At 48.4% G+C, this 24,485-nt stretch overlaps 1 protein-coding gene across 1 annotated transcript in view; it reads left to right on the forward strand.

Moving 5' to 3' along the window:
* Nucleotides 1-24,485, forward strand: part of LOC106591367 (ABC transporter G family member 23) — a 125,878-nt gene that overhangs the window by 83,502 nt on the left and 17,891 nt on the right. The window contains exon 11 of the mRNA XM_045701782.1: nucleotides 24,231-24,331. Within this exon, the coding sequence (XP_045557738.1) occupies nucleotides 24,231-24,331 (101 nt within the window). The remainder of the gene's footprint in view (nucleotides 1-24,230; nucleotides 24,332-24,485) is intronic.

A 24,485-nucleotide genomic window follows, 5' to 3' on the forward strand; every position in this document is an offset into this window, starting at 1 on the left:
GTCAGAAGTAGTCCACTAGATGGAGGAATAGGGTGTAACACTGTCCTCCTGGTCAGAAGTAGTCCACTAGATGGAGGAATAGGGTGTAACACTGTCCTCCTGGTCAGAAGTAGTCCACTACTGATGGAGGAATAGGGTGTAACACTGTCCTCCTGGTCAGAAGTATTCCACTAGATGGAGGAATAGGGTGTAACACTGTCCTCCTGGTCAGAAGTAGTCCACTAGATGGAGGAATAGGGTGTAACACTGTCCTGCTGGTCAGAAGTAGTCCACTAGATGGAGGAATAGGGTGTAACACTGTCCTCCTGGTCAGAAGTAGTCCACTAGATGGAGGAATAGGGTGTAACATGTCCTCCTGGTCAGAAGTAGTCCACTAGATGGAGGAATAGGGTGTAACACTGTCCTCCTGGTCAGAAGTAGTCCACTAGATGGAGGAATAGGGTGTAACACTGTCCTCCTGGTCAGAAGTAGTCCACTAGATGGAGGAATAGGGTGTAACACTGTCCTCCTGGTCAGAAGTAGTCCACTAGATGGAGGAATAGGGTGTAACACTGTCCTCCTGGTCAGAAGTAGTCCACTAGATGGAGGAATAGGGTGTAACACTGTCCTCCTGGTCAGAAGTAGTCCACTAGATGGAGGAATAGGGTGTAACACTGTCCTCCTGGTCAGAAGTAGTCCACTAGATGGAGGAATAGGGTGTAACACTGTCCTCCTGGTCAGAAGTAGTCCACTAGATGGAGGAATAGGGTGTAACACTGTCCTCCTGGTCAGAAGTAGTCCACTAGATGGAGGAATAGGGTGTAACACTGTCCTCCTGGTCAGAAGTAGTCCACTAGATGGAGGAATAGGGTGTAACACTGTCCTCCTGGTCAGAAGTAGTCCACTAGATGGAGGAATAGGGTGTAACACTGTCCTCCTGGTCAGAAGTAGTCCACTAGATGGAGGAACAGGGTGTAACACTGTCCTCCTGGTCAGAAGTAGTCCACTAGATGGAGGAATAGGGTGTAACACTGTCCTCCTGGTCAGAAGTAGTCCACTAGATGGAGGAATAGGGTGTAACACTGTCCTCCTGGTCAGAAGTAGTCCACTAGATGGAGGAATAGGGTGTAACACTGTCCTCCTGGTCAGAAGTATTCCACTAGATGGAGGAATAGGGTGTAACACTGTCCTCCTGGTCAGAAGTAGTCCACTAGATGGAGGAATAGGGTGTAACACTGTCCTCCTGGTCAGAAGTAGTCCACTAGATGGAGGAATAGGGTGTAACACTGTCCTCCTGGTCAGAAGTAGTCCACTAGATGGAGGAATAGGGTGTAACACTGTCCTCCTGGTCAGAAGTAGTCCACTAGATGGAGGAATAGGGTGTAACACTGTCCTCCTGGTCAGAAGTAGTCCACTAGATGGAGGAATAGGGTGTAACACTGTCCTCCTGGTCAGAAGTAGTCCACTAGATGGAGGAATAGGGTGTAACACTGTCCTCCTGGTCAGAAGTAGTCCACTAGATGGAGGAATAGGGTGTAACACTGTCCTCCTGGTCAGAAGTAGTCCACTAGATGGAGGAATAGGGTGTAACACTGTCCTCCTGGTCAGAAGTAGTCCACTAGATGGAGGAATAGGGTGTAACACTGTCCTCCTGGTCAGAAGTAGTCCACTAGATGGAGGAATAGGGTGTAACACTGTCCTCCTGGTCAGAAGTAGTCCACTAGATGGAGGAATAGGGTGTAACACTGTCCTCCTGGTCAGAAGTAGTCCACTAGATGGAGGAATAGGGTGTAACACTGTCCTCCTGGTCAGAAGTAGTCCACTAGATGGAGGAACAGGGTGTAACACTGTCCTCCTGGTCAGAAGTAGTCCACTAGATGGAGGAATAGGGTGTAACACTGTCCTCCTGGTCAGAAGTAGTCCACTAGATGGAGGAATACGGTGTAACACTGTCCTCCTGGTCAGAAGTATTCCACTAGATGGAGGAATAGGGTGTAACACTGTCCTCCTGGTCAGAAGTAGTCCACTAGATGGAGGAATAGGGTGTAACACTGTCCTCCTGGTCAGAAGTAGTCCACTAGATGGAGGAATAGGGTGTAACACTGTCCTCCTGGTCAGAAGTAGTCCACTAGATGGAGGAATAGGGTGTAACACTGTCCTCCTGGTCAGAAGTAGTCCACTAGATGGAGGAATAGGGTGTAACACTGTCCTCCTGGTCAGAAGTAGTCCACTAGATGGAGGAATAGGGTGTAACACTGTCCTCCTGGTCAGAAGTAGTCCACTAGATGGAGGAATAGGGTGTAACACTGTCCTCCTGGTCAGAAGTAGTCCACTAGATGGAGGAATAGGGTGTAACACTGTCCTCCTGGTCAGAAGTAGTCCACTAGATGGAGGAATAGGGTGTAACACTGTCCTCCTGGTCAGAAGTAGTCCACTAGATGGAGGAATAGGGTGTAACACTGTCCTCCTGGTCAGAAGTAGTCCACTAGATGGAGGAATAGGGTGTAACACTGTCCTCCTGGTCAGAAGTAGTCCACTAGATGGAGGAATAGGGTGTAACGCTGTCCTCCTGGTCAGAAGTAGTCCACTAGATGGAGGAATAGGTTGTAACACTGTCCTCCTGGTCAGAAGTAGTCCACTAGATGGAGGAATAGGGTGTAACACTGTCCTCCTGGTCAGAAGTAGTCCACTAGATGGAGGAATAGGGTGTAACACTGTCCTCCTGGTCAGAAGTAGTCCACTAGATGGAGGAATAGGGTGTAACACTGTCCTCCTGGTCAGAAGTAGTCCACTAGATGGAGGAATAGGGTGTAACACTGTCCTCCTGGTCAGAAGTAGTCCACTAGATGGAGGAATAGGGTGTAACACTGTCCTCCTGGTCAGAAGTAGTCCACTAGATGGAGGAATAGGGTGTAACACTGTCCTCCGGGTCAGAAGTAGTCCACTAGATGGAGGAATAGGGTGTAACACTATCCTGCTGGTCAGAAGTAGTCCACTAGATGGAGGAATAGGGTATAACGCTGTCCTGCTGGTCAGAAGTAGTCCACTAGATGGAGGAATAGGTTGTAACTGTCCACCTGGTCAGAAGTAGTCCACTAGATGGAGGAATAGGGTGTAACTGTCCTCCTGGTCAGAAGTAGTCCACTAGATGGAGGAATAGGGTGTAACACTGTCCTCCTGGTCAGAAGTAGTCCACTCACTAGATGGATGAATAGGGTGTAACACTGTTCTCCTGGTCAGAAGTATTCCACTAGATGGAGGAATAGGGTGTAACACTGTTCTCCTGGTCAGAAGTAGTCCACTAGATGGAGGAATAGGGTGTAACACTGTCCTGCTGGTCAGAAGTAGTCCACTAGATGGAGGAATAGGGTGTAACACTGTTCTCCTGGTCAGAAGTAGTCCACTAGATGGAGGAATAGGGTGTAACTGTCCTCCTGGTCAGAAGTAGTCCACTAGATGGAGGAATAGGGTGTAACACTGTCCTGCTGGTCAGAAGTAGTCCACTAGATGGAGGAATAGGGTGTAACACTGTCCTCCTGGTCAGAAGTAGTCCACTAGATGGAGGAATACGGTGTAACACTGTCCTGCTGGTCAGAAGTAGTCCACTAGATGGAGGAATAGGGTGTAACACTGTTCTCCTGGTCAGAAGTATTCCACTAGATGGAGGAATAGGGTGTAACACTGTCCTCCTGGTCAGAAGTAGTCCACTAGATGGAGGAATAGGGTGTAACACTGTCCTGCTGGTCAGAAGTAGTCCACTAGATGGAGGAATAGGGTGTAACACTGTTCTCCTGGTCAGAAGTAGTCCACTAGATGGAGGAATAGGGTGTATCTGTCCTCCTGGTCAGAAGTAGTCCACTAGATGGAGGAATACGGTGTAACACTGTCCTCCTGGTCAGAAGTAGTCCACTAGATGGAGGAATAGGGTGTAACACTGTTCTCCTAGTCAGAAGTAGTCCACTAGATGGAGGAATAGGGTGTAACACTGTCCTCCTGGTCAGAAGTAGTCCACTAGATGGAGGAATAGGGTGTAACACTGTCCTCCTGGTCAGAAGTAGTCCACTAGATGGAGGAATAAGGTGTAACACTGTCCTGCTGGTCAGAAGTAGTCCACTAGATGGAGGAATAGGGTGTAACACTGTCCTCCTGGTCAGAAGTAGTCCACTAGATGGAGGAATAGGGTGTAACACTGTCCTGCTGGTCAGAAGTAGTCCACTAGATGGAGGAATAGGGTATAACGCTGTCCTGCTGGTCAGAAGTAGTCCACTAGATGGAGGAATAGGTTGTAACTGTCCACCTGGTCAGAAGTAGTCCACTAGATGGAGGAATAGGGTGTAACTGTCCTCCTGGTCAGAAGTAGTCCACTAGATGGAGGAATAGGGTGTAACACTGTCCTCCTGGTCAGAAGTAGTCCACTCACTAGATGGATGAATAGGGTGTAACACTGTTCTCCTGGTCAGAAGTATTCCACTAGATGGAGGAATAGGGTGTAACACTGTTCTCCTGGTCAGAAGTAGTCCACTAGATGGAGGAATAGGGTGTAACACTGTCCTGCTGGTCAGAAGTAGTCCACTAGATGGAGGAATAGGGTGTAACACTGTCCTCCTGGTCAGAAGTAGTCCACTAGATGGAGGAATAGGGTGTAACTGTCCTCCTGGTCAGAAGTAGTCCACTAGATGGAGGAATAGGGTGTAACACTGTCCTGCTGGTCAGAAGTAGTCCACTAGATGGAGGAATAGGGTGTAACACTGTCCTCCTGGTCAGAAGTAGTCCACTAGATGGAGGAATACGGTGTAACACTGTCCTGCTGGTCAGAAGTAGTCCACTAGATGGAGGAATAGGGTGTAACACTGTTCTCCTGGTCAGAAGTATTCCACTAGATGGAGGAATAGGGTGTAACACTGTCCTCCTGGTCAGAAGTAGTCCACTAGATGGAGGAATAGGGTGTAACACTGTCCTGCTGGTCAGAAGTAGTCCACTAGATGGAGGAATAGGGTGTAACACTGTCCTCCTGGTCAGAAGTAGTCCACTAGATGGAGGAATAGGGTGTATCTGTCCTCCTGGTCAGAAGTAGTCCACTAGATGGAGGAATACGGTGTAACACTGTCCTCCTGGTCAGAAGTAGTCCACTAGATGGAGGAATAGGGTGTAACACTGTCCTCCTGGTCAGAAGTAGTCCACTAGATGGAGGAATAGGGTGTAACACTGTCCTCCTGGTCAGAAGTAGTCCACTAGATGGAGGAATAGGGTGTAACACTGTCCTCCTGGTCAGAAGTAGTCCACTAGATGGAGGAATAAGGTGTAACACTGTCCTGCTGGTCAGAAGTAGTCCACTAGATGGAGGAATAGGGTGTAACACTGTCCTCCTGGTCAGAAGTAGTCCACTAGATGGAGGAATAGGGTGTAACACTATCCTGCTGGTCAGAAGTAGTCCACTAGATGGAGGAATAGGGTATAACGCTGTCCTGCTGGTCAGAAGTAGTCCACTAGATGGAGGAATAGGTTGTAACTGTCCTCCTGGTCAGAAGTAGTCCACTAGATGGAGGAATAGGGTGTAACACTGTTCTCCTGGTCAGAAGTAGTCCACTAGATGGAGGAATAGGGTGTAACACTGTTCTCCTAGTCAGAAGTAGTCCACTAGATGGAGGAATAGGGTGTAACACTGTCCTCCTGGTCAGAAGTAGTCCACTAGATGGAGGAATAGGGTGTAACACTGTCCTCCTGGTCAGAAGTAGTCCACTAGATGGAGGAATAAGGTGTAACACTGTCCTGCTGGTCAGAAGTAGTCCACTAGATGGAGGAATAGGGTGTAACACTGTCCTCCGGGTCAGAAGTAGTCCACTAGATGGAGGAATAGGGTGTAACACTATCCTGCTGGTCAGAAGTAGTCCACTAGATGGAGGAATAGGGTATAACGCTGTCCTGCTGGTCAGAAGTAGTCCACTAGATGGAGGAATAGGTTGTAACTGTCCTCCTGGTCAGAAGTAGTCCACTAGATGGAGGAATAGGGTGTAACTGTCCTCCTGGTCAGAAGTAGTCCACTAGATGGAGGAATAGGGTGTAACACTGTCCTCCTGGTCAGAAGTAGTCCACTCACTGATGGATGAATAGGGTGTAACACTGTCCTCCTGGTCAGAAGTATTCCACTAGATGGAGGAATAGGGTGTAACACTGTCCTCCTGGTCAGAAGTAGTCCACTAGATGGAGGAATAGGGTGTAACACTGTCCTGCTGGTCAGAAGTAGTCCACTAGATGGAGGAATAGGGTGTAACACTGTTCTCCTGGTCAGAAGTAGTCCACTAGATGGAGGAATAGGGTGTAACACTGTCCTCCTGGTCAGAAGTAGTCCACTAGATGGAGGAATAGGGTGTAACACTGTCCTGCTGGTCAGAAGTAGTCCACTAGATGGAGGAATAGGGTGTAACACTGTCCTCCTGGTCAGAAGTAGTCCACTAGATGGAGGAATAGGGTGTAACACTGTCCTCCTGGTCAGAAGTAGTCCACTAGATGGAGGAATAGGGTGTAACACTGTCCTCCTGGTCAGAAGTAGTCCACTAGATGGAGGAATAAGGTGTAACACTGTCCTGCTGGTCAGAAGTAGTCCACTAGATGGAGGAATAGGGTGTAACACTGTCCTCCTGGTCAGAAGTAGTCCACTAGACGGAGGAATAGGGTGTAACACTATCCTGCTGGTCAGAAGTAGTCCACTAGATGGAGGAATAGGGTATAACGCTGTCCTGCTGGTCAGAAGTAGTCCACTAGATGGAGGAATAGGTTGTAACTGTTCTCCTGGTCAGCAGTAGTCCACTAGATGGAGGAATAGGGTGTAACACTGTCCTCCTGGTCAGAAGTAGTCCACTAGATGGAGGAATAGGGTGTAACACTGTTCTCCTGGTCAGAAGTAGTCCACTAGATGGAGGAATAGGGTGTAACACTGTCCTCCTGGTCAGAAGTAGTCCACTCACTAGATGGAGGAATAGGGTGTAACACTGTTCTCCTGGTCAGAAGTATTCCACTAGATGGAGGAATAGGGTGTAACACTGTTCTCCTGGTCAGAAGTAGTCCACTAGATGGAGGAATAGGGTGTAACACTGTCCTGCTGGTCAGAAGTAGTCCACTAGATGGAGGAATAGGGTGTAACACTGTTCCCCTGGTCAGAAGTAGTCCACTAGATGGAGGAATAGGGTGTAACTGTCCTCCTGGTCAGAAGTAGTCCACTAGATGGAGGAATAGGGTGTAACACTGTCCTGCTGGTCAGAAGTAGTCCACTAGATGGAGGAATAGGGTGTAACACTGTCCTCCTGGTCAGAAGTAGTCCACTAGATGGAGGAATAGGGTGTAACACTGTCCTCCTGGTCAGAAGTAGTCCACTAGATGGAGGAATAGGGTGTAACACTGTCCTGCTGGTCAGAAGTAGTCCACTAGATGGAGGAATAGGGTGTAACTGTCCTCCTGGTCAGAAGTAGTCCACTAGATGGAGGAATAGGGTGTCACTGTCCTCCTGGTCAGAAGTAGTCCACTAGATGGAGGAATAGGGTGTAACACTGTTCTCCTGGTCAGAAGTAGTCCACTAGATGGAGGAATAGGGTGTAACACTGTCCTCCTAGTCAGAAGTAGTCCACTAGATGGAGGAATAGGGTGTAACACTGTCCTCCTGGTCAGAAGTAGTCCACTAGATGGAGGAATAGGGTGTAACACTGTCCTCCTGGTCAGAAGTAGTCCACTAGATGGATGAATAAGGTGTAACACTGTCCTGCTGGTCAGAAGTAGTCCACTAGATGGAGGAATAGGGTGTAACACTGTCCTCCTGGTCAGAAGTAGTCCACTAGATGGAGGAATAGGGTGTAACACTGTCCTGCTGGTCAGAAGTAGTCCACTAGATGGAGGAATATGGTGTAACACTGTCCTCCTGGTCAGAAGTAGTCCACTAGATGGAGGAATAGGGTGTAACACTGTTCTCCTGGTCAGAAGTATTCCACTAGATGGAGGAATAGGGTGTAACACTGTTCTCCTGGTCAGAAGTAGTCCACTAGATGGAGGAATAGGGTGTAACACTGTCCTGCTGGTCAGAAGTAGTCCACTAGATGGAGGAATAGGGTGTAACACTGTCCTCCTGGTCAGAAGTAGTCCACTAGATGGAGGAATAGGGTGTAACCTGTCCTCCTGGTCAGAAGTAGTCCACTAGATGGAGGAATAGGGTGTAACACTGTCCTCCTGGTCAGAAGTAGTCCACTAGATGGAGGAATAGGGTGTAACACTGTCCTCCTGGTCAGAAGTAGTCCACTAGATGGAGGAATAGGGTGTAACACTGTCCTCCTGGTCACAAGTAGTCCACTAGATGGAGGAATAGGGTGTAACACTGTCCTCCTGGTCAGAAGTAGTCCACTAGATGGAGGAATAGGGTGTAACCTGTCCTCCTGGTCAGAAGTAGTCCACTAGATGGAGGAATAGGGTGTAACACTGTTCTCCTGGTAAGAAGTAGTCCACTAGATGGAGGAATAGGGTGTAACACTGTCCTGCTGGTCAGAAGTAGTTCACTAGATGGAGGAATAGGGTGTAACTGTCCTCCTGGTCAGAAGTAGTCCACTAGATGGAGGAATAGGGTGTAACACTGTTCTCCTGGTCAGAAGTAGTCCACTAGATGGAGGAATAAGGTGTAACTGTCCTCCTGGTCAGAAGTAGTCCACTAGATGGAGGAATAGGGTGTAACACTGTCCTGCTGGTCAGAAGTAGTCCACTAGATGGAGGAATAGGGTGTAACACTGTTTTCCTGGTCAGAAGTAGTCCACTAGATGGAGGAATAGGGTGTAACTGTCCTCCTGGTGAGAAGTAGTCCACTAGATGGAGGAATAGGGTGTAACACTGTCCTGCTGGTCAGAAGTAGTCCACTAGATGGAGGAATAGGGTGTAACACTGTCCTCCTGGTCAGAAGTAGTCCACTAGATGGAGGAATAGGGTGTAACTGTCCTCCTGGTCAGAAGTAGTCCACTAGATGGAGGAATAGGGTGTAACACTGTCCTGCTGGTCAGAAGTAGTCCTCTAGATGGAGGAATAGGGTGTAACACTGTCCTCCTGGTCAGAAGTAGTCCACTAGATGGAGGAATAGGGTGTAACACTGTCCTGCTGGTCAGAAGTAGTCCACTAGATGGAGGAATAGGGTGTAACACTGTCCTCCTGGTCAGAAGTAGTCCACTAGATGGAGGAATAGGGTGTAACACTGTCCTCCTGGTCAGAAGTAGTCCACTAGATGGAGGAATAGGGTGTAACACTGTCCTCCTGGTCAGAAGTAGTCCACTAGATGGAGGAATAGGGTGTAACACTGTCCTCCTGGTCAGAAGTATTCCACTAGATGGAGGAATAGGGTGTAACACTGTCCTCCTGGTCAGAAGTAGTCCACTAGATGGAGGAATAGGGTGTAACACTGTCCTCCTGGTCAGAAGTAGTCCACTAGATGGAGGAATAGGGTGTAACACTGTCCTCCTGGTCAGAAGTAGTCCACTAGATGGAGGAATAGGGTGTAACTGTCCTCCTGGTCAGAAGTAGTCCACTAGATGGAGGAATAGGGTGTAACACTGTCCTCCTGGTCAGAAGTAGTCCACTAGATGGAGGAATAGGGTGTAACACTGTCCTCCTGGTCAGAAGTAGTCCACTAGATGGAGGAATAGGGTGTAACACTGTCCTGCTGGTCACAAGTAGTCCACTAGATGGAGGAATAGGGTGTAACACTGTCCTCCTGGTCAGAAGTAGTCCACTAGATGGAGGAATAGGGTGTAACATGTCCTCCTGGTCAGAAGTAGTCCACTAGATGGAGGAATAGGGTGTAACACTGTCCTCCTGGTCAGAAGTAGTCCACTAGATGGAGGAATAGGGTGTAACACTGTCCTGCTGGTCAGAAGTAGTCCACTAGATGGAGGAATAGGGTGTAACATGTCCTCCTGGTCAGAAGTAGTCCACTAGATGGAGGAATAGGGTGTAACACTGTTCTCCTGGTAAGAAGTAGTCCACTAGATGGAGGAATAGGGTGTAACTGTCCTCCTGGTCAGAAGTAGTCCACTAGATGGAGGAATAGGGTGTAACACTGTCCTGCTGGTCAGAAGTAGTCCACTAGATGGAGGAATAGGGTGTAACACTGTCCTCCTGGTCAGAAGTAGTCCACTAGATGGAGGAATAGGGTGTAACCTGTCCTCCTGGTCAGAAGTAGTCCACTAGATGGAGGAATAGGGTGTAACACTGTCCTGCTGGTCAGAAGTAGTCCACTAGATGGAGGAATAGGGTGTAACACTGTCCTCCTGGTCAGAAGTAGTCCACTAGATGGAGGAATAGGGTGTAACTGTCCTCCTGGTCAGAAGTAGTCCACTAGATGGAGGAATAGGGTGTAACTGTCCTCCTGGTCAGAAGTAGTCCACTAGATGGAGGAATAGGGTGTAACACTGTCCTGCTGGTCAGAAGTAGTCCTCTAGATGGAGGAATAGGGTGTAACACTGTCCTGCTGGTCAGAAGTAGTCCACTAGATGGAGGAATAGGGTGTAACACTGTCCTCCTGGTCAGAAGTAGTCCACTAGATGGAGGAATAGGGTGTAACACTGTCCTCCTGGTCAGAAGTAGTCCACTAGATGGAGGAATAGGGTGTAACACTGTTCTCCTGGTCAGAAGTAGTCCACTAGATGGAGGAATAAGGTGTAACTGTCCTCCTGGTCAGAAGTAGTCCACTAGATGGAGGAATAGGGTGTAACACTGTCCTGCTGGTCAGAAGTAGTCCACTAGATGGAGGAATAGGGTGTAACACTGTTCTCCTGGTCAGAAGTAGTCCACTAGATGGAGGAATAGGGTGTAACTGTCCTCCTGGTCAGAAGTAGTCCACTAGATGGAGGAATAGGGTGTAACACTGTCCTCCTGGTCAGAAGTAGTCCACTAGATGGAGGAATAGGGTGTAACACTGTCCTCCTGGTCAGAAGTAGTCCACTAGATGGAGGAATAGGGTGTAACTGTCCTCCTGGTAAGAAGTACTTCACTAGATGGAGGAATAGGGTGTAACTGTCCTCCTGGTCAGAAGTAGTCCACTAGATGGAGGAATAGGGTGTAACACTGTCCTGCTGGTCAGAAGTAGTCCTCTAGATGGAGGAATAGGGTGTAACACTGTCCTCCTGGTCAGAAGTAGTCCACTAGATGGAGGAATAGGGTGTAACACTGTCCTCCTGGTCAGAAGTAGTCCACTAGATGGAGGAATAGGGTGTAACACTGTCCTCCTGGTCAGAAGTAGTCCACTAGATGGAGGAATAGGGTGTAACACTGTCCTCCTGGTCAGAAGTAGTCCACTAGATGGAGGAATAGGGTGTAACACTGTCCTCCTGGTCAGAAGTAGTCCACTAGATGGAGGAATAGGGTGTAACACTGTCCTCCTGGTCAGAAGTAGTCCACTAGATGGAGGAATAGGGTGTAACACTGTCCTCCTGGTCAGAAGTAGTCCACTAGATGGAGGAATAGGGTGTAACACTGTCCTGCTGGTCAGAAGTAGTCCACTAGATGGAGGAATAGGGTGTAACACTGTCCTCCTGGTCAGAAGTAGTCCACTAGATGGAGGAATAGGGTGTAACACTGTCCTGCTGGTCAGAAGTAGTCCACTAGATGGAGGAATAGGGTGTAACGCTGTCCTGCTGGTCAGAAGTAGTCCACTAGATGGAGGAATAGGTTGTAACTGTCCTCCTGGTCAGAAGTAGTCCACTAGATGGAGGAATAGGGTGTAACACTGTCCTCCTGGTCAGAAGTAGTCCACTAGATGGAGGAATAGGGTGTAACACTGTCCTCCTGGTCAGAAGTAGTCCACTAGATGGAGGAATAGGGTGTAACACTGTCCTCCTGGTCAGAAGTAGTCCACTCACTAGATGGAGGAATAGGGTGTAACACTGTTCTCCTGGTCAGAAGTATTCCACTAGATGGAGGAATAGGGTGTAACACTGTTCTCCTGGTCAGAAGTAGTCCACTAGATGGAGGAATAGGGTGTAACACTGTCCTGCTGGTCAGAAGTAGTCCACTAGATGGAGGAATAGGGTGTAACACTGTTCTCCTGGTCAGAAGTAGTCCACTAGATGGAGGAATAAGGTGTAACTGTCCTCCTGGTCAGAAGTAGTCCACTAGATGGAGGAAGACGGTGTAACACTGTCCTCCTGGTAAGAAGTAGTCTACTAGATCGAGGAATAGGGTGTAACACTGTCCTCCTGGTCAGAAGTAGTCCACTAGATGGAGGAATAGGGTGTAACACTGTCCTCCTGGTCAGAAGTAGTCCACTAGATGGAGGAATAGGGTGTAACACTGTCCTCCTGGTCAGAAGTAGTCCACTAGATGGAGGAAGAGGGTGTAACTGTCCTCCTGGTCAGAAGTAGTCCACTAGATGGAGGAATAGGGTGTAACACTGTCCTCCTGGTCAGAAGTAGTCCACTAGATGGAGGAATAGGGTGTAACACTGTCCTGCTGGTCAGAAGTAGTCCACTAGATGGAGGAATAGGGTGTAACACTGTCCTCCTGGTCAGAAGTAGTCCACTAGATGGAGGAATAGGGTGTAACACTGTCCTCCTGGTCAGAAGTAGTCCACTAGATGGAGGAATAGGGTGTAACACTGTCCTCCTAGTCAGAAGTAGTCCACTAGATGGAGGAATAGGGTGTAACATGTCCTCCTGGTCAGAAGTAGTCCACTAGATGGAGGAACAGGGTGTAACACTGTCCTCCTGGTCAGAAGTAGTCCACTAGATGGAGGAATAGGGTGTAACACTGTCCTCCTGGTCAGAAGTAGTCCACTAGATGGAGGAATACGGTGTAACACTGCCCTGCTGGTCAGAAGTAGTCCACTAGATGGAGGAATAGGGTGTAACACTGTTCTCCTGGTCAGAAGTATTCCACTAGATGGAGGAATAGGGTGTAACACTGTTCTCCTGGTCAGAAGTAGTCCACTAGATGGAGGAATAGGGTGTAACACTGTCCTCCTGGTCAGAAGTAGTCCACTAGATGGAGGAATAGGGTGTAACACTGTTCTCCTGGTCAGAAGTAGTCCACTAGATGGAGGAATAGGGTGTAACTGTCCTCCTGGTCAGAAGTAGTCCACTAGATGGAGGAATAGGGTGTAACACTGTCCTCCTGGTCAGAAGTAGTCCACTAGATGGAGGAATAGGGTGTAACACTGTCCTCCTGGTCAGAAGTAGTCCACTAGATGGAGGAATAGGGTGTAACACTGTCCTGCTGGTCAGAAGTAGTCCACTAGATGGAGGAATAGGGTGTAACACTGTCCTCCTGGTCAGAAGTAGTCCACTAGATGGAGGAAGAGGGTGTAACATGTCCTCCTGGTCAGAAGTAGTCCACTAGATGGAGGAATAGGGTGTAACACTGTCCTCCTGGTCAGAAGTAGTCCACTAGATGGAGGAATAGGGTGTAACACTGTCCTCCTGGTCAGAAGTAGTCCACTAGATGGAGGAATAGGGTGTAACACTGTCCTCCTGGTCAGAAATAGTCCACTAGATGGAGGAATAGGGTGTAACACTGTCCTCCTGGTCAGAAGTAGTCCACTAGATGGAGGAACAGGGTGTAACACTGTCCTCCTGGTCAGAAGTAGTCCACTAGATGGAGGAATAGGGTGTAACACTGTCCTCCTGGTCAGAAGTAGTCCACTAGATGGAGGAATACGGTGTAACACTGTCCTCCTGGTCAGAAGTAGTCCACTAGATGGAGGAATAGGGTGTAACACTGTTCTCCTGGTCAGAAGTATTCCACTGGATGGAGGAATAGGGTGTAACACTGTTCTCCTGGTCAGAAGTAGTCCACTAGATGGAGGAATAGGGTGTAACACTGTCCTGCTGGTCAGAAGTAGTCCACTAGATGGAGGAATAGGGTGTAACACTGTTCTCCTGGTCAGAAGTAGTCCACTAGATGGAGGAATAGGGTGTATCTGTCCTCCTGGTCAGAAGTAGTCCACTAGATGGAGGAATACGGTGTAACACTGTCCTCCTGGTCAGAAGTAGTCCACTAGATGGAGGAATAGGGTGTAACACTGTCCTCATGGTCAGAAGTAGTCCACTAGATGGAGGAATAGGGTGTAACACTGTCCTCCTGGTCAGAAGTAGTCCACTAGATGGAGGAATAGGGTGTAACACTGTCCTCCTGGTCAGAAGTAGTCCACTAGATGGAGGAATAAGGTGTAACACTGTCCTGCTGGTCAGAAGTAGTCCACTAGATGGAGGAATAGGGTGTAACACTGTCCTCCTGGTCAGAAGTAGTCCACTAGATGGAGGAATAGGGTGTAACACTATCCTGCTGGTCAGAAGTAGTCCACTAGATGGAGGAATAGGGTATAACGCTGTCCTGCTGGTCAGAAGTAGTCCACTAGATGGAGGAATAGGTTGTAACTGTCCTCCTGGTCAGAAGTAGTCCACTAGATGGAGGAATAGGGTGTAACACTGTCCTCCTGGTCAGAAGTAGTCCACTAGATGGAGGAATAGGGTGTAACACTGTTCTCCTAGTCAGAAGTAGTCCACTAGATGGAGGAATAGGGTGTAACACTGTCCTCCTGGTCAGAAGTAGTCCACTAGATGGAGGAATAGGGTGTAACACTGTCCTCCTGGTCAGAAGTAGTCCACTAGATGGAGGAATAAGGTGTAACACTGTCCTCCTGGTCAGAAGTAGTCCACTAGATGGAGGAATAGGGTGTAACACTGTCCTCCTGGTCAGAAGTAGTCCACTAGATGGAGGAATAGGGTGTAACACTGTCCTCCTGGTCAGAAGTAGTCCACTAGATGGAGGAATAGGGTGTAACACTGTCCTGCTGGTCAGAAGTAGTCCACTAGATGGAGGAATAGGTTGTAACTGTCCTCCTGGTCAGAAGTAGTCCACTAGATGGAGGAATAGGGTGTAACTGTCCTCCTGGTCAGAAGTAGTCCACTAGATGGAGGAATAGGGTGTAACACTGTCCTCCTGGTCAGAAGTAGTCCACTACTGATGGATGAATAGGGTGTAACACTGTCCTCCTGGTCAGAAGTATTCCACTAGATGGAGGAATAGGGTGTAACACTGTCCTCCTGGTCAGAAGTAGTCCACTAGATGGAGGAATAGGGTGTAACACTGTCCTGCTGGTCAGAAGTAGTCCACTAGATGGAGGAATAGGGTGTAACACTGTCCTCCTGGTCAGAAGTAGTCCACTAGATGGAGGAATAGGGTGTAACACTGTCCTCCTGGTCAGAAGTAGTCCACTAGATGGAGGAATAGGGTGTAACACTGTCCTCCTGGTCAGAAGTAGTCCACTAGATGGAGGAATAGGGTGTAACACTGTCCTCCTGGTCAGAAGTAGTCCACTAGATGGAGGAATAGGGTGTAACACTGTCCTCCTGGTCAGAAGTAGTCCACTAGATGGAGGAATAGGGTGTAACACTGTCCTCCTGGTCAGAAGTAGTCCACTAGATGGAGGAATAAGGTGTAACACTGTCCTGCTGGTCAGAAGTAGTCCACTAGATGGAGGAATAGGGTGTAACACTGTCCTCCTGGTCAGAAGTAGTCCACTAGACGGAGGAATAGGGTGTAACACTGTCCTCCTGGTCAGAAGTAGTCCACTAGATGGAGGAATAGGGTATAACACTGTCCTCCTGGTCAGAAGTAGTCCACTAGATGGAGGAATAGGTTGTAACATGTCCTCCTGGTCAGAAGTAGTCCACTAGATGGAGGAATAGGGTGTAACACTGTTCTCCTGGTCAGAAGTAGTCCACTAGATGGAGGAATAGGGTGTAACACTGTTCTCCTAGTCAGAAGTAGTCCACTAGATGGAGGAATAGGGTGTAACACTGTCCTCCTGGTCAGAAGTAGTCCACTAGATGGAGGAATAGGGTGTAACACTGTCCTCCTGGTCAGAAGTAGTCCACTCACTAGATGGATGAATAGGGTGTAACACTGTTCTCCTGGTCAGAAGTATTCCACTAGATGGAGGAATAGGGTGTAACACTGTTCTCCTGGTCAGAAGTAGTCCACTAGATGGAGGAATAGGGTGTAACACTGTCCTGCTGGTCAGAAGTAGTCCACTAGATGGAGGAATAGGGTGTAACACTGTCCTCCTGGTCAGAAGTAGTCCACTAGATGGAGGAATAGGGTGTAACTGTCCTCCTGGTCAGAAGTAGTCCACTAGATGGAGGAATAGGGTGTAACACTGTCCTGCTGGTCAGAAGTAGTCCACTAGATGGAGGAATAGGGTGTAACACTGTCCTCCTGGTCAGAAGTAGTCCACTAGATGGAGGAATAGGGTGTAACACTGTCCTGCTGGTCAGAAGTAGTCCACTAGATGGAGGAATAGGGTGTAACTGTCCTCCTGGTCAGAAGTAGTCCACTAGATGGAGGAATAGGGTGTCACTGTCCTCCTGGTCAGAAGTAGTCCACTAGATGGAGGAATAGGGTGTAACACTGTTCTCCTGGTCAGAAGTAGTCCACTAGATGGAGGAATAGGGTGTAACACTGTTCTCCTAGTCAGAAGTAGTCCACTAGATGGAGGAATAGGGTGTAACACTGTCCTCCTGGTCAGAAGTAGTCCACTAGATGGAGGAATAGGGTGTAACACTGTCCTCTTGGTCAGAAGTAGTCCACTAGATGGAGGAATAAGGTGTAACACTGTCCTGCTGGTCAGAAGTAGTCCACTAGATGGAGGAATAGGGTGTAACACTGTCCTCCTGGTCAGAAGTAGTCCACTAGATGGAGGAATAGGGTGTAACACTATCCTGCTGGTCAGAAGTAGTCCACTAGATGGAGGAATAGGGTGTAACGCTGTCCTGCTGGTCAGAAGTAGTCCACTAGATGGAGGAATAGGTTGTAACTGTCCTCCTGGTCAGAAGTAGTCCACTAGATGGAGGAATAGGGTGTAACTGTCCTCCTGGTCAGAAGTAGTCCACTAGATGGAGGAATAGGGTGTAACACTGTCCTGCTAGTCAGAAGTAGTCCACTAGATGGAGGAATAGGGTGTAACACTGTTCTCCTGGTCAGCAGTAGTCCACCAGATGGAGGAATAGGGTGTAACACTGTCCTCCTGGTCAGAAGTAGTCCACTAGATGGAAGAATAGGGTGTAACACTGTCCTCCTGGTCAGAAGTATTCCACTAGATGGAGGAATAGGGTGTAACACTGTCCTCCTGGTCAGAAGTAGTCCACTAGATGGAGGAATAGGGTGTAACACTGTCCTCCTGGTCAGAAGTAGTCCACTAGATGGAGGAATAGGGTGTAACACTGTTCCCCTGGTCAGAAGTAGTCCACTAGATGGAGGAATAGGGTGTAACACTGTCCTCCTGGTCAGAAGTAGTCCACTAGATGGAGGAATAGGGTGTAACACTGTCCTCCTGGTCAGAAGTAGTCCACTAGATGGAGGAATAGGGTGTAACACTGTCCTCCTGGTCAGAAGTAGTCCACTAGATGGAGGAATAGGGTGTAACACTGTCCTCCTGGTCAGAAGTAGTCCACTAGATGGAGGAATAGGGTGTAACACTGTCCTCCTGGTCAGAAGTAGTCCACTAGATGGAGGAATAGGGTGTAACACTGTCCTCCTGGTCAGAAGTAGTCCACTAGATGGAGGAATAGGGTGTAACACTGTCCTCCTGGTCAGAAGTAGTCCACTAGATGGAGGAATAGGGTGTAACACTGTCCTCCTGGTCAGAGGTAGTCCACTAGATGGAGGAATAGGGTGTAACACTGTCCTCCTGGTCAGAAGTAGTCCACTAGATGGAGGAATAGGGTGTAACACTGTCCTCCTGGTCAGAAGTAGTCCACTAGACGGAGGAATAGGGTGTAACACTGTCCTCCTGGTCAGAAGTAGTCCACTAGATGGAGGAATAGGGTGTAACACTGTCCTCCTGGTCAGAAGTAGTCCACTAGATGGAGGAATAGGGTGTAACACTGTCCTCCTGGTCAGAAGTAGTCCACTAGATGGAGGAATAGGGTGTAACACTGTCCTCCTGGTCAGAAGTAGTCCACTAGATGGAGGAATAGGGTGTAACACTGTCCTCCTGGTCAGAAGTAGTCCACTAGATGGAGGAATAGGGTGTAACACTGTCCTCCTGGTCAGAAGTAGTCCACTAGATGGAGGAATAGGGTGTAACACTGTCCTCCTGGTCAGAAGTAGTCCACTAGATGGAGGAATAGGGTGTAACACTGTCCTGCTGGTCAGAAGTAGTCCACTAGATGGAGGAATAGGGTGTAACACTGTCCTCCTGGTCAGAAGTAGTCCACTAGATGGAGGAATAGGTTGTAACTGTCCTCCTGGTCAGAAGTAGTCCACTAGATGGAGGAATAGGGTGTAACATGTCCTCCTGGTCAGAAGTAGTCCACTAGATGGAGGAATAGGGTGTAACACTGTCCTGCTAGTCAGAAGTAGTCCACTAGATGGAGGAATAGGGTGTAACACTGTTCTCCTGGTCAGCAGTAGTCCACTAGATGGAGGAATAGGGTGTAACACTGTCCTCCTGGTCAGAAGTAGTCCACTAGATGGAAGAATAGGGTGTAACACTGTTCTCCTGGTCAGAAGTAGTCCACTAGATGGAGGAATAGGGTGTAACACTGTCCTCCTGGTCAGAAGTAGTCCACTCACTAGATGGAGGAATAGGGTGTAACACTGTTCTCCTGGTCAGAAGTATTCCACTAGATGGAGGAATAGGGTGTAACACTGTCCTCCTGGTCAGAAGTAGTCCACTAGATGGAGGAATAGGGTGTAACACTGTCCTGCTGGTCAGAAGTAGTCCACTAGATGGAGGAATAGGGTGTAACACTGTCCTCCTGGTCAGAAGTAGTCCACTAGATGGAGGAATAGGGTGTAACTGTCCTCCTGGTCAGAAGTAGTCCACTAGATGGAGGAATAGGGTGTAACACTGTCCTCCTGGTCAGAAGTAGTCCACTAGATGGAGGAATAGGGTGTAACACTGTCCTCCTGGTCAGAAGTAGTCCACTAGATGGAGGAATAGGGTGTAACACTGTCCTCCTGGTCAGAAGTAGTCCACTAGATGGAGGAATAGGGTGTAACACTGTCCTCCTGGTCAGAAATAGTCCACTAGATGGAGGAATAGGGTGTAACTGTCCTCCTGGTCAGAAGTAGTCCACTAGACGGAGGAATAGGGTGTAACACTGTCCTCCTGGTCAGAAGTAGTCCACTAGATGGAGGAATAGGGTGTAACACTGTCCTCCTGGTCAGAAGTAGTCCACTAGATGGAGGAATAGGGTGTAACACTGTCCTCCTAGTCAGAAGTAGTCCACTAGATGGAGGAATAGGGTGTAACACTGTCCTGCTGGTCAGAAGTAGTCCACTAGATGGAGGAATAGGGTGTAACACTGTCCTCCTGGTCAGAAGTAGTCCACTAGATGGAGGAATAGGTTGTAACTGTCCTCCTGGTCAGAAGTAGTCCACTAGATGGAGGAATAGGGTGTAACACTGTCCTCCTGGTCAGAAGTAGTCCACTAGATGGAGGAATAGGGTGTAACACTATCCTGCTGGTCAGAAGTAGTCCACTAGATGGAGGAATAGGGTGTAACGCTGTCCTGCTGGTCAGAAGTAGTCCACTAGATGGAGGAATAGGTTGTAACTGTCCTCCTGGTCAGAAGTAGTCCACTAGATGGAGGAATAGGGTGTAACTGTCCTCCTGGTCAGAAGTAGTCCACTAGATGGAGGAATAGGGTGTAACACTGTCCTGCTAGTCAGAAGTAGTCCACTAGATGGAGGAATAGGGTGTAACACTGTTCTCCTGGTCAGCAGTAGTCCACTAGATGGAGGAATAGGGTGTAACACTGTCCTCCTGGTCAGAAGTAGTCCACTAGATGGAGGAATAGGGTGTAACACTGTTCTCCTGGTCAGAAGTAGTCCACTAGATGGAGGAATAGGGTGTAACACTGTCCTCCTGGTCAGAAGTAGTCCACTCACTAGATGGAGGAATAGGGTGTAACACTGTTCTCCTGGTCAGAAGTATTCCACTAGATGGAGGAATAGGGTGTAACAATGTTCTCCTGGTCAGAAGTAGTCCACTAGATGGAGGAATAGGGTGTAACACTGTCCTCCTGGTCAGAAGTAGTCCACTAGATGGAGGAATAGGGTGTAACACTGTTCTCCTGGTCAGAAGTATTCCACTAGATGGAGGAATAGGGTGTAACACTGTTCTCCTGGTCAGAAGTAGTCCACTAGATGGAGGAATAGGGTGTAACACTGTCCTCCTGGTCAGAAGTAGTCCACTAGATGGAGGAATAGGGTGTAACACTGTCCTGCTGGTCAGAAGTAGTCCACTAGATGGAGGAATAGGGTGTAACACTGTTCCCCTGGTCAGAAGTAGTCCACTAGATGGAGGAATAGGGTGTAACACTGTCCTGCTGGTCAGAAGTAGTCCACTAGATGGAGGAATAGGGTGTAACACTGTCCTCCTGGTCAGAAGTAGTCCACTAGATGGAGGAATAGGGTGTAACACTGTCCTCCTGGTCAGAAGTAGTCCACTAGATGGAGGAATAGGGTGTAACTGTCCTCCTGGTCAGAAGTAGTCCACTAGATGGAGGAATAGGGTGTCACTGTCCTCCTGGTCAGAAGTAGTCCACTAGATGGAGGAATAGTGTGTAACACTGTTCTCCTGGTCAGAAGTAGTCCACTAGATGGAGGAATAGGGTGTAACACTGTTCTCCTAGTCAGAAGTAGTCCACTAGATGGAGGAATAGGGTGTAACACTGTCCTCCTGGTCAGAAGTAGTCCACTAGATGGAGGAATAGGGTGTAACACTGACCTCCTGGTCAGAAGTAGTCCACTAGATGGAGGAATAAGGTGTAACACTGTCCTGCTGGTCAGAAGTAGTCCACTAGATGGAGGAATAGGGTGTAACACTGTCCTCCTGGTCAGAAGTAGTCCACTAGATGGAGGAAGAGGGTGTAACACTATCCTGCTGGTCAGAAGTAGTCCACTAGATGGAGGAATAGGGTGTAACGCTGTCCTGCTGGTCAGAAGTAGTCCACTAGATGGAGGAATAGGTTGTAACTGTCCTCCTGGTCAGAAGTAGTCCACTAGATGGAGGAATAGGGTGTAACTGTCCTCCTGGTCAGAAGTAGTCCACTAGATGGAGGAATAGGGTGTAACACTGTCCTGCTAGTCAGAAGTAGTCCACTAGATGGAGGAATAGGGTGTAACACTGTTCTCCTGGTCAGCAGTAGTCCACTAGATGGAGGAATATGGTGTAACACTGTCCTCCTGGTCAGAAGTAGTCCACTAGATGGAAGAATAGAGTGTAACACTGTTCTCCTGGTCAGAAGTAGTCCACTAGATGGAGGAATAGGGTGTAACACTGTCCTCCTGGTCAGAAGTAGTCCACTCACTAGATGGAGGAATAGGGTGTAACACTGTTCTCCTGGTCAGAAGTATTCCACTAGATGGAGGAATAGGGTGTAACACTGTTCTCCTGGTCAGAAGTAGTCCACTAGATGGAGGAATAGGGTGTAACACTGTCCTGCTGGTCAGAAGTAGTCCACTAGATGGAGGAATAGGGTGTAACACTGTTCTCCTGGTCAGAAGTAGTCCACTAGATGGAGGAATAGGGTGTAACACTGTCCTGCTGGTCAGAAGTAGTCCACTAGATGGAGGAATAGGGTGTAACACTGTCCTCCTGGTCAGAAGTAGTCCACTAGATGGAGGAATAGGGTGTAACACTGTCCTCCTGGTCAGAAGTAGTCCACTAGATGGAGGAATAGGGTGTAACACTGTCCTCCTGGTCAGAAGTATTCCACTAGATGGAGGAATAGGGTGTAACACTGTCCTCCTGGTCAGAAGTAGTCCACTAGATGGAGGAATAGGGTGTAACACTGTCCTGCTGGTCAGAAGTAGTCCACTAGATGGAGGAATAGGGTCTAACACTGTTCTCCTGGTCAGAAGTAGTCCACTAGATGGAGGAATAGGGTGTAACTGTCCTCCTGGTCAGAAGTAGTCCACTAGATGGAGGAATAGGGTGTAACACTGTCCTCCTGGTCAGAAGTAGTCCACTAGATGGAGGAATAGGGTGTAACACTGCCCTCCTGGTCAGAAGTAGTCCACTAGATGGAGGAATAGGGTGTAACACTGTTCTCCTGGTCAGAAGTAGTCCACTAGATGGAGGAATAGGGTGTAACACCGTCCTGCTGGTCAGAAGTAGTCCACTAGATGGAGGAATAGGGTGTAACACTGTCCTCCTGGTCAGAAGTAGTCCACTAGATGGAGGAATAGGGTGTAACACTGTCCTGCTAGTCAGAAGTAGTCCACTAGATGGAGGAATAGGGTGTAACACTGTTCTCCTGGTCAGAAGTAGTCCACTAGATGGAGGAATAGGGTGTAACTGTCCTCCTGGTCAGAAGTAGTCCACTAGATGGAGGAATAGGGCGTAACACTGTTCTCCTGGTCAGAAGTAGTCCACTAGATGGAGGAATAGGGTGTAACACTGTCCTGCTGGTCAGAAGTAGTCCACTAGATGGAGCAATAGGGTGTAACACTGTCCTCCTGGTCAGAAGTAGTCCACCAGATGGAGGAATAGGGTGTAACACTGTCCTGCTGGTCAGAAGTAGTCCACTAGATGGAGGAATAGGGTGTAACACTGTTCTCCTGGTCAGAAGTAGTCCACTAGATGGAGGAATAGGGTGTAACTGTCCTCCTGGTCAGAAGTAGTCCACTAGATGGAGGAATAGGGTGTAACACTGTTCTCCTGGTCAGAAGTAGTCCACTAGATGGAGGAATAGGGTGTAACACTGTCCTCCTGGTCAGAAGTAGTCCACTAGATGGAGGAATAGGGTGTAACACTGTTCTCCTGGTCAGAAGTAGTCCACTAGATGGAGGAATAGGGTGTAACACTGTCCTCCTGGTCAGAAGTAGTCCACTAGATGGAGGAATAGGGTGTAACACTGTCCTCCTGGTCAGAAGTAGTCCACTAGATGGAGGAATAGGGTGTAACACTGTTCCCCTGGTCAGAAGTAGTCCACTAGATGGAGGAATAGGGTGTAACACTGTTCTCCTGGTCAGAAGTAGTCCACTAGATGGAGGAATAGGGTGTAACTGTCCTCCTGGTCAGAAGTAGTCCACTAGATGGAGGAATAGGGTGTAACACTGTTCTCCTGGTCAGAAGTAGTCCACTAGATGGAGGAATAGGGTGTAACTGTCCTCCTGGTCAGAAGTAGTCCACTAGATGGAGGAATAGGGCGTAACACTGTTCTCCTGGTCAGAAGTAGTCCACTAGATGGAGGAATAGGGTGTAACACTGTCCTGCTGGTCAGAAGTAGTCCACTAGATGGAGCAATAGGGTGTAACACTGTCCTCCTGGTCAGAAGTAGTCCACCAGATGGAGGAATAGGGTGTAACACTGTCCTGCTGGTCAGAAGTAGTCCACTAGATGGAGGAATAGGGTGTAACACTGTTCTCCTGGTCAGAAGTAGTCCACTAGATGGAGGAATAGGGTGTAACTGTCCTCCGGGTCAGAAGTAGTCCACTAGATGGAGGAATAGGGTGTAACACTGTCCTGCTGGTCAGAAGTAGTCCACTAGATGGAGGAATAGGTTGTAACACTGTTCTCCTGGTCAGAAGTAGTCCACTAGATGGAGGAATAGGGTGTAACTGTCCTCCTGGTCAGAAGTAGTCCACTAGATGGAGGAATAGGGCGTAACACTGTTCTCCTGGTCAGAAGTAGTCCACTAGATGGAGGAATAGGGTGTAACACTGTCCTGCTGGTCAGAAGTAGTCCACTAGATGGAGGAATAGGGTGTAACACTGTCCTCCTGGTCAGAAGTAGTCCACTAGATGGAGGAATAGGGTGTAACACTGTCCTCCTGGTCAGAAGTAGTCCACTAGATGGAGGAATAGGGTGTAACACTGTCCTCCTGGTCAGAAGTAGTCCACTAGATGGAGGAATAGGGTGTAACACTGTCCTCCTGGTCAGAAGTAGTCCACTAGATGGAGGAATAGGGTGTAACACTATCCTGCTGGTCAGAAGTAGTCCACTAGATGGAGGAATAGGGTGTAACACTGTCCTCCTGGTCAGAAGTAGTCCACTAGATGGAGGAATAGGGTGTAACACTGTCCTGCTGGTCAGAAGTAGTCCACTAGATGGAGGAATAGGGTGTAACACTATCCTGCTGGTCAGAAGTAGTCCACTAGATGGAGGAATAGGGTGTAACACTGTTCTCCTGGTCAGAAGTAGTCCACTAGATGGAGGAATAGGGTGTAATTTAAGACCTAGCTATAGTCACTGAGGTGTCCCCTGTCCCTCCCTGCCCTAGGTGAACCTGTCCCATGCTGAGGCTTTTGCAGGGGCCTATAACGGAGAGTACTGGGCCGTCATCGGGTTTGGAAAGAATTTTACCAGCTACCTGACCAAGAGGTGAGTCCTACCTCTGGACCTGTCTCTTGTCTAGTCTCATCTTCTCACCTTGTTTTTCTGTTCTCCTCTCTTCTCTTCTCTTCTGTTCTTCTCTCTTCTGTTCTGTTCTTCTCTCTTCTGTTCTGTTTTTCTCTCTTCTGTTCTGTTCTTCTCT

Source organism: Salmo salar, chromosome ssa18 (assembly GCF_905237065.1).
Source record: "Salmo salar chromosome ssa18, Ssal_v3.1, whole genome shotgun sequence".
Lineage (NCBI taxonomy): Eukaryota > Metazoa > Chordata > Actinopteri > Salmoniformes > Salmonidae > Salmo > Salmo salar.